This window comes from Macaca fascicularis, chromosome 11, assembly GCF_037993035.2.
Source record: "Macaca fascicularis isolate 582-1 chromosome 11, T2T-MFA8v1.1".
Taxonomy (NCBI): Eukaryota; Metazoa; Chordata; class Mammalia; order Primates; family Cercopithecidae; genus Macaca; species Macaca fascicularis.
Genome location: NC_088385.1, coordinates 37,067,664 through 37,081,483, shown reverse-complemented (window position 1 = coordinate 37,081,483; position 13,820 = coordinate 37,067,664). Strand labels below are relative to the sequence as shown.

Genomic DNA, 13,820 nt, shown 5'->3' with positions numbered 1-13,820 from the left:
TCTCAGACTCCTTGAAAATAAGCTATGATCTAATAATTTATTATTTTTTACATGAGAAAATTAAGAAAATCAGTAAGAGATGGCTATTTAAGAGTCATCTTTTCCTTCCAATATAACAGGAAGTTCCATGTATACATTTCTTAGTATAAGTCTACAGAAGGAATGCTTTTATCCTTTCATCTTTGAATTTTATGTTTAATTGTATTTTTAAGCTTTTATTGAGAAAGACAATTTCTGTCTCACCCAAAATTATCATTCAAAAACCTTAACAACTAAGTAGACGAGGTACTATTTTTTCCTCTATTAAGAGAAGCGCCGTAGTTATAGTGGTGTGTGACCTCTATTTATATAACATTTTTGCTTTCTATAACTCTTAAATGCTTATCAACAGTACTTAGCATCATACCCATTATGTAGGAGGTAAGTATTCAACAAATATCTAAAAAACAAATTCTGTATATGTTAATATATTATCATTAAAAATTATTTTTAGCAATGTCAAAACATATATATTCATACTTTTTATATTGGCTTGATACTTTTTTCCTTAAAAAGTATGTTTTCTATGTGGGTAAAAGCTCAGTTTTTTATTGTCATTTTCTATAAGCATTTTAAAGAATGCTTATTCTTTTTAAGAATAACGATTTTAAGCACATGTTTATTTTTAGGATTCATATATGTATCTCTGATCTGTTTGACTTTCTAGGTAATATTAATGAGATAACAATATTGTAAAATAGACAAGACTCAAAGTGTCAAATTTACAATAATTGAAGGTTTTATATGCTTTTTTTGAGGCTTTCAGCCTCAAAAATCAGCTTCTGATTTCTTGCCTTTCCAGTCCTCCTTTTCCAGAGCTGTCTTGGGAACAGCATTTCAAATGATGTAAAGTCCTACTCAACATCTGTTGATGCCTTGTCATACATTTAAGTGCAGACGGTTTAGCTTGGCATTCAAGAACATCCAGTATTCAACAACCAGCACTCACCCATCCAACCTCATTTCCACATTCTCCCAAATGTACTGCTCTTCAATCACAGAGAATCTCTGCTTCTTCTGGTCTATGATACCATTCCATGCATATGTCTATTACTAATTTGATACTACTCTGTGGTTACATGTAGATCTTTACCACATTGAAGGGAAGAATTATTCATTGTGACGTTCATATACATGCACATATATACATATAAAAATATAAACCACAGTACTTTGGATATACTGAGATATCTGTACGTGTTTGCTTAATTAAATTATCTGAATACCATATGAGGCTTTGTTTGTTTGTTTGCTCTGTCACCCAGGCTGAAGTGCAGTAGCATGATCTCGGCTTACCGCAACCTCTGCCTCCTGGGTTCAAGCAATTCTCCTACCTCAGCCTCCGAAGTAGCTGGGATTACAGGTGCCCGCCACCATGGCTGGCTAATTTTTGTGTAGTAGAGACGGGATTTCGCCATGTTGGCCAGTCTAGTCTCGAACTCTTGACCTCAGATGATCCGCTCGCCTCAGCCCCCTCAAGTGTTGGGATTATAGGCGTAAGCCATTGTGCCTGGCCAAGTTCATTTTAATTAACAAAGTTATGATAGGAAACTAAAGAACCTTTTTGGTTTTCAGACAGAATCTCTCTCTGTCACCCTGGCTGGAGTGCAGTGATGCAATCTCAGCTCACTGCAACCTCCACCTCCCGGGCGCAAGCGATTCTTGTGCCTCAGCCTCCCAAGTAACTGGGATTACAGGCATGTGCCACCACACCCGGGTAATTTTTGTATTTTTAGAAGAGACAGGGTTTCACTATGTTGGCCAAGCTGGTCTCCAACTCCTGGCTCAAGTGATCCACCCGCCTCAGCCTCCCAAAGTGCTGGGATTACTGGCATGAGCCAGTGGGCCCAGCCTAAATACTCTTTTAAATGATAGTGCTTAGCCAATCTTAATGCCCTGTGGAAATGTGATTGTGATTAACACCTACTGTATCAGTCAGAGTTCTCCAGAGAACAGAACCAATAGGAGACATATAGACATGGACATAGATAAAATATAGAGATACTTTTTTTTTTTTTTTTTTTTTTTGAGACGGAGTCTCGCTCTGTCGCCCAGGCTGGAGTGCAGTGGCCGGATCTCAGCTCACTGCAAGCTCCGCCTCCCGGGTTTACGCCATTCTCCTGCCTCAGCCTCCTCAGTAGCTGGGACTACAGGCGCCCGCCACCTCGCCCGGCTAGTTTTTTTGTATTTTTTTAGTAGAGAAGGGGTTTCACCGTGTTAGCCAGGATGGTCTCGATCTCCTGACCTCGTGATCCGCCCGTCTCGGCCTCCCAAAGTGCTGGGATTACAGGCTTGAGCCACCGCGCCCGGCCGAGATACTTTTTAAGGAATTGTCTCACGCAATTGTAAGGGATAGCAAGAATGTAATTTGTAGGACAGGTTGGTAGATTGGAAACTCAGGTACGATTTCATACTGCAGCGTTATGTGAGTATTCCTTTTTTTCTGGGAAACCAGTTTTTGCTCTTAAGGCCTTCAACTAATTGGATGAAAATCCTTTACCTAAAATCATTTGATGGTAGATGTTAACCATATCTACGATCTTTGATTAAATAAGTGGGATTTATAGTCTAGTTGACACATAAGCATCATCATCCTACTTACCAAAACAAAGAAATATATTGCCATTATGTTGTAAATTGACAACAAATTTAAATTCTGAGAAATAATTTTAGGGCCTTTCAGATATGAACTTAATACTGTGTCTGATGTCTAAAACACTATGTTTAAATTTTATTATTAATCACAATAGAAATAAAAATATTTTAAAATAATGTTTTTTGTGGAATGCGATTTGAACAAAATGGAGTTTTAAGCATCCCCTGATTAATCTGTTTCCTCTTGTCTGTAGTGTGAACTATTTTTACATTCCTGTTAACATTTTTAAAAATTTCTATTTATCTAGAATTCTTCATCAATAATTTTAAGTAATTTGAAATAAATTTAATGTGTTGGTATATTATACCAGCTTAATATTTCAAAAATAAACTAATATACTAGTGAAAATTTCAAGTATCTTTTCAGATTATTATGAACATTTCACTTGATTTAAATATATTCATTATTTCCTGTTAGTCTTTTGTTTCCTGTGCCTAATGAGTTACTGGTTTTGAGGCTGTCACATTGCAATTTTTAAAGGGGATCTATCAGTTTCTGTCTTTTGGCTATTTGAATTTTTTCTGTTTTTTCTTATATTGAGAACCTTCTAAAATCCAGATAACTATCCAAAATGAATTTTCATTTTTTAGGAAATAACTTTTTATTTTGGAATTCTCATAACTAATTTTCAAATTAAATAATGTATTATGCTTTATTTATTCAATCTGTGCAGTCAACAATTCTTATGGAGCCCATGATCTATCTCTAGCAACATGTTCAGTGCTATAATATGGATTATCTATTCCTCTTCACAACAACTCTAAGAGGTGACAGTAGTGTCATTTGCATTTTGCCGATGATAAAATAGATACATAGAGTGGTCATTTGTGGTGGAGTTAAAATTCAAACCAGAATAAGCTGACTCCAAATCACTATGTTATGATGCCTTACATCTTTAAGTCTTTTTATCTCTGCTACAGAGGTAGACACACAAAAGAAAATGCAACAAAGCTACCTATCTATGTGGATACAGTGGTCTCTTCATTGCCCAGTCAAAAGTATTTTAGAGGTGACTCTTGGTAACAAAATTTACTCTGCTACTTTGTGTTGAAATATTTAAATGTATTCCTTTATTCATTGTTAAGTTTTAATCCATTGTGCAAATCATAATTGAACGACTTAAATAAAAAATCCCTAAGTCAGTTTCTTATCTTGTCTTCTTGCCCTCTCTATTCTTATGAACTAATAATAAGCTAAAAGAATATTCCCTGAATCTGAGCCAACCAGATATGAACTTTTACAGAAACAATCCCAGAAACTTCTTTCAAAGAAATGCAAAAGAAATGTGTTTGAATTGTGCAAAGTTAACCTCTCTCTCAGATATATCATAGTAATATTAAGATATAAATTATAGATAGGCTATATTTCAAAAAAGGCAACTGACTTTTAATAATAAGACTTAATTATGCAATTTATAAAAAGATTCCCCATCAAGTTCTTTTAAGAAGCAAGCTTCTCTAATACCTTTAAAATATAATTTGAATCTGTGAGGCTATATATCAGTGTCACCTCCTAGAAAAAGTACTGAGGTGTGGCCAGCTTATACTTTTTACTTCATCCATTTCTGTAGCATGTTAATTATTTTATCTTAAATATATAATATTTTCAAAATAATAACTAAATTAGAATAGATGGTAGTACTTTAAAATAAAAGGCTAAATAGAATAAATGGTAATACATTGATTTTTTTTGAAATTTAGGTTTACTTGCAAATTGCAACAATGTGCCAACATGTAGAACAAGTGCCATAAAAGTAACAACTGGTTTTAAAAGATTAATTTGTGGTGCTGAAGGTGATAAAGACTAAAATGGATTGGACAGCACTTAAAAGTAAAATGTAATTGATTTTCAAATTAAGTATGCCTAGCAGTAGTGACAGTCACACAATAAACTCACGTATCTTTCTACAGCCTTAATGTTTTTCAAAGTTAAGAGATATAAAATATTAATACAAGCATATATTTATCATAAAATAAAGTGTAAAATTTCCATGAATTTTTAAGATAATACAAACTTCAGAGAAATTCCAAGTTTACTGTCATCTGCTTTAGGCTGTATCTATAACTCTCTTATAGTGTGAATATATTCTTGCCCTTTTCTTAGATATACATTCTGGTGTATCCAAAGAAAATCAGTTAAGCCACTGGAAGCGGTATTTTATATGACTGCATAGTAGTCAGCTGTCTGTATTTTTCTTTAATCTGATAGATATTTTACATTTTAAGAGTACCATTTGGTAAGAAAAGCATGAAAGCCATACTGTTGTACTTAAGAAGGTTTTCACTACTATTTGTAGTCTTCCATTATTCTCATGAAATATAAAACCCTGTGTTTCTGAATCATAGTAAGAAATGCTTTCTTAAAAAATAATGGATATTTAAAAATTAAAAATTGAGATCTTGGGGAAAATTGTTAGACTTCTTTTCTTTAAAACAAAAAAAGTTAAACATGGAATGGGAGAATAGGTTTATAACTGCTTTGGACAGTTTTCCAATGGTTGTGTTACTATAAATTAACACATATTCTTTAATGTCCAGGATCAATTGTTCAGCATTATGGCAATATTTTTCATTCTGTAGTACATTGTGGAACCTGTTCAACATCCTGCTTACAGGGTGTGATGAGCATGCCACTTACTATACTTACTTTATCAATCTTTAAAATTACCAGTATTTTATTAGTGGCATGGACAAATCTTAGTATCTCTAGTCCGTGGGGAAAGTCGTATTTTTCTTCTTTATATGTTTTTAAATTCTGCTGCCCAAGAAATAAGTTGTGCCCTGACATATGTTTTATACTACTTGTTTGTCACCAGCTTGTTCAAATGGGATTCACTGCGCTCCTAGAGATTGTAAAGGAATTTTCGTTAATCCTTTAGGTTGTAAGGGAGTTTTTACTTGGTAACTTTTAGAAATACAGATCAAGGTCTTCTTTACTATCCTATCTCCTAAGAGAACCATAATGCTTACTTAGCACCAGACATGAATTGCATGCCAGTCAGGTGCAAAAATCGTAAAAATTAACTCTATTGAGAATATAATCTAGATACCTAGAATGTAGAAAACTAGAGGAAAAGAGAAATATAATGAAATGTAACATGTTAATAAAATTCACCTCCAAATTACTGAGTATTATTTGATGAGAATTCTGACAAACTTCAAGTACTGGAATATGTTGTTATCATATACATAATTTTGTGCTTTGAAATAACTCTCCATGTCATCTTTCATAGATTTAACATACATTAAGACTTGACTGTGAATGTGTCAAAAATATTTCTTCTATTGTGTAATTTTATTGAGGTGAAATTTTCATAATAAAATTCACCATTTAAAAGTGTACCATTCAATGACATTTAGTACATTTGTAATGTTGCAATCATCACCTCTATGTAGTTAAAAAACCAAAAGCATTTGATTATTGCTATCATTTATACAATGCTTATATTGAGTACCATACATGCAATCCTTTATTAATTCATTCAGCAATATAAAGATGTAAGTGTTATTATCTCAATTTTAAAGCTAATAAAATAACGTTCACATAGCTTAGGTAATTTACTGAAGATCACTTACATAATGTGTTGCTTAGTCAGGATAAGTCTATTTCCAAAAGCTACGCCCATTCCTTTGTACTAAATAGCCACTCATCTAGCACATCTTTTATTAGTAAATGAACTTCTAAGGCAACCAGATATTTCTATGTGGCAGCATGCACTAACATTGCGATTATTCTAGTGTGTTTCAGATAATTGAGAATTTGAAAGTTTGCATAAGATACACCTCTAACGTGTTCAAATATTTTATTGAGATTAAAATGTTTGTTAACTATTCCAAATTGTATTTGCCAACTATCACGTATAGAAAACTGTTTTACTGGCCGGGCGCGGTGGCTCAAGCCTGTAATCCCAGCACTTTGGGAGGCCGAGACGGGCGGATCACGAGGTCAGGAGATCGAGACCATCCTGGCTAACACGGTGAAACCTCGTCTCTACTAAAAAATACAAAAAAAAAAAACTAGCCGGGCGAGGTGGCAGGCGCCTGTAGTCCCAGCTACTCGGGAGGCTGAGGCAGGAGAATGGCGTGAACCCGGGAGGCAGAGCTTGCAGTGAGCTGAGATCCGGCCACTGAACTCCAGCCTGGGCGACAGAGCGAGACTCCGTCTCAAAAAAAAAAGAAAAAAAAAAAAAAAAAGAAAACTGTTTTACTTTCCTTACCTTTTCGTTGCCTTTCAGATACGCTTCTTCTGTAAAGGATGGTTCCCAGTATTTTGTGCTTCTGATTGTTACAGATGGTGTTATCTCAGATATGGCCCAGACTAAGGAGTCCATAGTTAATGTAAGTGGGGGTCACTCCGTATTGCACTGGCTACATGACAACATGGTGCTACTTAGAGAGAGACTGGAGTCTATTTTAGTTAACGATAAAATAAAATCACCACACCTTTTCAGCATATTGCGTCCTTAACCTTATCCAGACAACGCATATTACATCTTACCACTGTTCCATGGGGATCAAGCTAAGGGGTATGAATATTTTAGTTAAAAAAAATTCTTGCCGAAAGAAAAAAACAAAGATAATAGCATAATTTTCACAGGCATGGGTGTGTTTGCCTCTATTAGTTTGATCTATTTGTATACAATCTTGTGATTTATACTGGTTATTTCTTAACATTTGCATTCCAGTTAGAGGAGAACTATGATAGCTAATTGCTATTTCTGTAGAACTGGATAGTGACTGATTAAAAAACCATCCTGCTGATTATAATTCTTAATTGTTTGTTTTTTTAGGGTTATTTGATCATTTACTAATCTATAAAATCTATATTTACTAGATGGTAATCTGTAAAGTAATAGTTTTTACTCTCTAGTCTCTAAGTTTAGCAATGTTTGGCACGAAGTGGACATTTGATAAATATAGGCTGCAGGAATGAATTTCATTAATATGCACTTTAAAATATGGACTTAGTAATTTAGGTTTAACTAAGAAGGCATGAGGCCCTGAGGAATAATTAGTCATATTTCAGTGACCTTCATAGCGAAAGATGTGGTTGCTCTAGTGTTCTATCTATCTGTTGCTGGATCAATCTCACATTCTTACTATTAAATTATTTAAGTGATGATATATGATATGTTATATGGAAAAAACATGTTATAACATGAAATATTTAGTCTCCCTCAAAATCCTCAAGGATATTTAGTGCATAACAGTATTAACTTTCTGTAATGATCATTTGTGTTCACTCATTTACTGTGAAAATTGTTTTTTCTAACCTTGGGTATAAATGAGGTAGATTATAGTAATACTACTATTTTATGAATCTGATACCACTTTCCCCTTTAGCAACTGAAAGATTTTTTGAGGAGAAAGAACATGAAAAGAGGACAAAGATACCCAAAGTCAGCTTAGAAAGGTTTTGTCTGAGAGTAGCAAGTGGAAGTAGATGCTCCTTACCTTCTATTTGATCTTACCCAGGGCTGGTCATTTCCGAAGAATGTCCCACTGTATTAATGTGTGCAGAGAGTTTGGAAAGGATAAGAATGGAATTGAGTATATTATTCTGTATTAACAATTTTGAATATGTTCACAAATTATTTTAATGAACATCTGTGAAAAAAATATTAAATAAAACTCTGGCTATATTTGCTTCTTAATTATTATTTTTTCTTTTTTAATTTTGTTTTTTAGACAGCCTGTTGCCCAGGCTGGAGTGCAGTGACACGATAATAGCTCACTGCAGCCTTGAACTCCTAGGCCCAGGTGATCCACCCCCCTCAGACTTCCAAGTAGCTAGGACTTCAGGCACACACCACCACACCTGGCTAATTATTTTTTGGTGTAGATGAGGTCTCGCTATGTTGCCCAGGCTGGTCTCAAACTCCTAGCCTCAAGCAATACTCCTTCTTTCGCCTCCCAATGTGCTGGGATTTCAAGTGTGAGATATCATTCCTGGTCTTTCATTATTTTCTTAAGAACTCAGTTTCTTAATTGAAACCTAATTGTGTTTTCTCTTTGAAGGCCTCAAAACTTCCAATGTCAATAATTATAGTTGGTGTTGGACCAGCAGAATTTGATGGTGAGTAGTAAAATTTCAATAATATTCCTTGGGAATTCATTTAATCTGATGTAACATGCTCTTAGGTTTCTGCCATTCTTGTCTCTGTAGAAGGATGTGACTGTGTATTTGGGTTTGTATATAATGTTCCTGTGTCCATAATTAGATATATACATAGATAGCTCGTGATGATGTCTATTCAGGTGTGCCCATTAAAAGATCCTGTCTTTTGACTAGGATATTATCTCTCTAGTTTATAGATTATTTCAACATGTAGCTTTCCATTTCATTAGAGATAGTTTATACCTCAAAATAATATTTTCTAAGACTGACAGAGTGATAAATTGAGTTTTTGTTCCCAAGGCAAAACACACTCTGGGTTCACTAAAACCCTTTAAAGATGAGTGCTAAATTAATAAATCATTAGGTTGTGAAAAGAAATGTTAACATAAGCATAATATGCCAATTTAATGGGTTTTCAGGCTCTAGCTAGTTGATAGACATTAGCCTTATAAATAAGGAAGTTGTGTCATATGAAAGAGCAAAGTAAAATGAAAATGGAGCTGACCAGCTGAAATTTAATGAGACTTTACATAATTATGCTAAATTGGCATGCTGGGTAGTTTTTCATTTAGGCTCAAGCCTTGTTCAAATGCCCATTAAGAGACAAATGTTTGTGTTAACGAGTGATCTGGGTAAATGTTTCTAGTCATCTGATAAATTCCTTTAAGAGAACTCTGTGCCAGACAGCAAGTACGCAGACACATAATATTCACCCGGTTCAGGTGTTTTATATTAATAATGGCAGCTTATTTAGCTTGAGGCTTTGGAAATGAGAATGGTTTTAGAATTATTGAAACAATCTTTGGTAAGTTACTGGTTAACTTAGGCACATAGGTGGCTAACTAGAGTGTAATTATCACTGGGGTGATTCTTATTTAATGACCAGTCCCTCCTCCATGAGGATAACACAGAGCTGTCAGTCTCAGGTAAAGCACCACAGGCAAGTTGTATTGCTGACCCTGGAGTCCCTAAATTCTAATCTTGGCTGGTCATCCTTTCTAGCATTATAAACTTACAGTTTCAAAAGCAAGTCATTTATCACTCACTGACACTGCTTCTGCTGATATTTTCTCTATCTCTATTAGCATCTACTTGAGTTGTACTTCAGACATGAATTTCAGATACCTCTCTGGAGACAGGAAGGCTAAGACATCTTTCCTGTCCATGCTTTGCACACTTGATAATCTGCATTAATTAATGATAGACTGTGATTCACAAACTTCACCAATTGGCTAAAATAACTCACACTTTCTTCTTTGACTACTATTTGCTTTTGCCTTTGAAGGATATATCTTTCATGGGTATATCTCAGGTCTCTCAGACTCCTATGGAAGTCCACCATTAGGCATATGACCTCAGAGATGGTAAACTTCAATCAGTTCTTTTTCTTTGAGAGCCCCCACACCTGATTCATAAATGCAAAGCCACTGACCCTTCCTGGTATATATTTCTGGTAATATATTTCTATACAGAGCAGCAGACACAGCCGTTTGGCTACTGTCCTTATCCAATAGCCACAGGTATTTATTTTCTTTGTTTCTTTAGTTCCCAGAAAATTTGTTCGGGTTTTAAGGTATGGTAATTCATCATTTCTTTCTCTGAGGTCCTGAACTAACTGAAAAAAATATATATTCAAGAATCATTCTGATCACTCTATCAGCCTTATTACTAGCAATGCAGAATTTGAGAACTTGGGTTAACCTGTGAATAATCACATTCCCATTACTTCCCCCCCCCCGCCCCCCCGCCAGATTAAATTATCTCATTCTTATCTCCAGGACTTCTCCTTATAGAAAGAGGCAGAGTTTTGCTTATTAAGCATGCCACTGAGAGAAATTACACTTAAATGGTGCTGCTCCAAATGAGAGTGATTCAAGCTCAGTTATTTCTCCTAATCTTAGTAATCCTATTCCTCTTTCCATGCAGAAAGGTAAATGAAGATTGTAGATGAAAAGGGAAGTTGCCTTCCCAGAAGTTAGAGTGAAATTTTCCTCTGGAAACATGGGAACAGGGAATTAGGCTCCTGTAACACCTGGTTTCTGTTTTCACCATGATGGAAGTTTTAATGGGATAGAAAAACTTAGGGCCCAGTACTAGAAAAGTAGATTATTCTGCTAGGAGACAATAGATGCTTCTCTGAAGTATTTTTCTTTTTTTCCTTTCAAAACACATCTCTTCCTGGCTAAAAAAAAAAAGTTCATATATTAAACTCATGTTTAATATAGAAAAATATCTGACTAGTCAAATTGTTGCTGTCCTATCAGAGGAGCCTCTCATGGCACTTCCAAATCTACTCTAGAGTAAGTGTATATATCACACATATATGAACTGACTGACGGAGATCCAACTCGCAAATTGTATTAGTCCATTTTCACACTGCTATAAAGAAATACCCGAGACTGGGTAATTTATAAACGAAAGAGGTTTAATTGACTCACAGTTACACATGGCTGGGTAGGCCTCAGAAAACTTAGAATCACAGTGGAAGGGGAAATGGGCACATCCTACATGGTGGCAGGAGAGAGTGAGAGCATGTGAGAGGGCAGGAAAGAAGGCTATTTATAAAACCATAAGATCTTGTGAGAATTCACTCACTATCACAAGAACAGCATGGGGGAACCACCCCCATAATCCAGTCACTTCTCTCCCTCTACATGTGGGGATTACAGGTCCCTCCCTCAATGAGAATGGGAATTACAATTTGACATGAGATTTGGGTGGGGACACAGAGCCAAACCATATGACAGATTTCATCAGCTAACCACATAAATCCAACATCTACACATTTTTTAACCTGAAAGACATTGTTTGCATGGGCAAGAAATACAATATTTTGCCATCTGTCCTTTGAAGGTAGAGGAAATAAGAATAAACTGTTAGATTGAGTATTTAAATTTAACTCTGTATTTTGATAAGACCATTTGAAAACTATCTACATAAATTTCCCCAGTGACTCTTTTTCACTCCTGAAAAAAGAACCTTTATTGTGAAGAAAGATTTCTCAAAGCAAGATTTCTTTATACTTAAAAGGCAGCCAAAAAGTCAAATTAAAGCAGCATCTGGCTATCTGCTTTGATTCGAGTTGGACGAAGGGGATAAATAAAAGGGTTTCTAACTTCATTGTGTCTCCCATGGGTAGAAAGAAATGCAGATCTGTCTCATACACCTTTCCAGGAAGGGGTAATGGTGGGAGACTGGGGTTCATAATCTCCGTCTGCTTGAGGACCAGATGGTCTGCAAACCTGAAGAGTAGACCTGACCCCTCCACCACTTACACACCATCTCTCTTGTTTCTCTCAAAAGCATAGCCTCCACTTCTTGCTGTCTACAGTGTTTTAAACCATGGGACATGCTGAAAAGTGGGAGATATTTTATAGGACCTCATGCTAATACAGTATTGCCTAAATGACTGTCCTTTTTTTCATTAATTGGAATGAAACAAAGACCAATGGGGATTGTAGAGGATTGTGGAAAGTGAGACCTAGATTATCATCTAATCCTTGTTTCCCATTTTAGCATGAGTATAGGGTAATTGTTGTAAATTATTAACATGTTAAAGAATAATGGAGAAGTGTTTGTGACCACTGGATGTTACCATTGGTGCGTATTTATGTCCCAAAGTAATGTGAAAATTGTAAAAGCAAATTTAGATATAAAAAGAATTAATTACTGAAAATATTTGAACATAATAAGTTATATTTACATATCCAAGAAGTAAGGGAGATTAAAACATGTCTTTTGCATTGGGATAATTATCTTATTATTGATAATATAGTTTTTACATAATTATGATATATATTGTACACCTTGACAAATTATTGAACAGTAGCTCTCCGTTCATTTGTATACTCGCAATGTTTCAGCCCAAGCATTGACTCATGAACATGTGTAGAAAAGTAAAATTGAAAAGAATGTTTTTAACCCAAATACATTATCTAAGCACCGAAGAAAAGAGTAAAGAAGTGAGGATTGTATGCTGACTGAGCAGTATTGGAGTCAGGTAGAGAGGTGATGAGGCCAAAATTATAATTGTAAGTGGCTCTCTGGAGTCTGGTGAATGTCATATGTATACAAAATGAAATAACAGTAATAGAATTATACAAGCACAAATTAGCATTCCTCATGTAATTAATTATTTAGAGAATTCTCACTGAAAACTTAATAAACCCTAGAAAATGTTCTTAATTGCAGCATGGCATTACTGTATCACCAGCTGTCCCATTATATCGCAGCACTTCCAAATACCAACTGATCTAGGAAATGTCAGAATTATTTCTTAATCAACAAAAAAATTGTACTTCAGAAAAATCATACTTTATCCAATCAGTATAAGAGCAGAGAAAATGCCTCTGTTTTTAAATATGTTTGTAAAGTAAAAATTGGGCAGTGTGTGTATGTGCATGTGTGTATGTGTATGTGTATGACTTTGCCGTAGTCTCAGTAAAAATAAAGTTCAACTTGTAATTGAAAATTCTATGATGATTAAGGCCAAGCTTCTTAAATTAGAAAGAAAAATTAAAATTTGATGGATTAACATCACTTGCTCAGTCATGGAACCATATAATCCGAAGTTTAGAACTGGTAGAATGGAGAGAGAGACTCAGAAACAGTTTCACAATGACTGGCTCTGCTCACCTTTCAAAGAGTCACACAAGATCTTGGCTCACTTTGTCTGTAAAATGCACACTTAGTCAAGTTTTGTGTGAGAAATGAAGACCTGAAGGGATCAACATGCTTGCTTTCTTTTCATAGGACATTTTGCTACTTCATACATCTTGATTTCCTTACTGTCCACATTGTTTTAGTATTTGGCTGAAATGTACTGAATAAATGATCATATTTTCTCTTAAAGCAATGGTTGAATTGGATGGAGATGATGTAAGAGTCTCCTCTAGAGGAAAATATGCTGAAAGAGACATTGTACAGGTAAGAAATAAATCTTTTCCTACTTTACTATTGCTAGAAAATATCACTGGGATATTTTAACAAAATTAGAAGCTAGAAATAT

At 35.0% G+C, this 13,820-nt stretch overlaps 1 protein-coding gene across 9 annotated transcripts in view; it reads left to right on the top strand.

The window, feature by feature from the left end:
• Positions 1-13,820, top strand: part of CPNE8 (copine 8) — a 240,112-nt gene that overhangs the window by 208,065 nt on the left and 18,227 nt on the right. For all 9 annotated transcript variants that reach the window (XM_074005902.1, XM_074005898.1, XM_074005899.1 and 6 more), the window contains 3 exons: positions 6,930-7,032; positions 8,713-8,770; positions 13,665-13,738. In XM_074005902.1, coding sequence (XP_073862003.1) covers positions 6,930-7,032; positions 8,713-8,770; positions 13,665-13,738 — 235 coding nt within the window. The remainder of the gene's footprint in view (positions 1-6,929; positions 7,033-8,712; positions 8,771-13,664; positions 13,739-13,820) is intronic.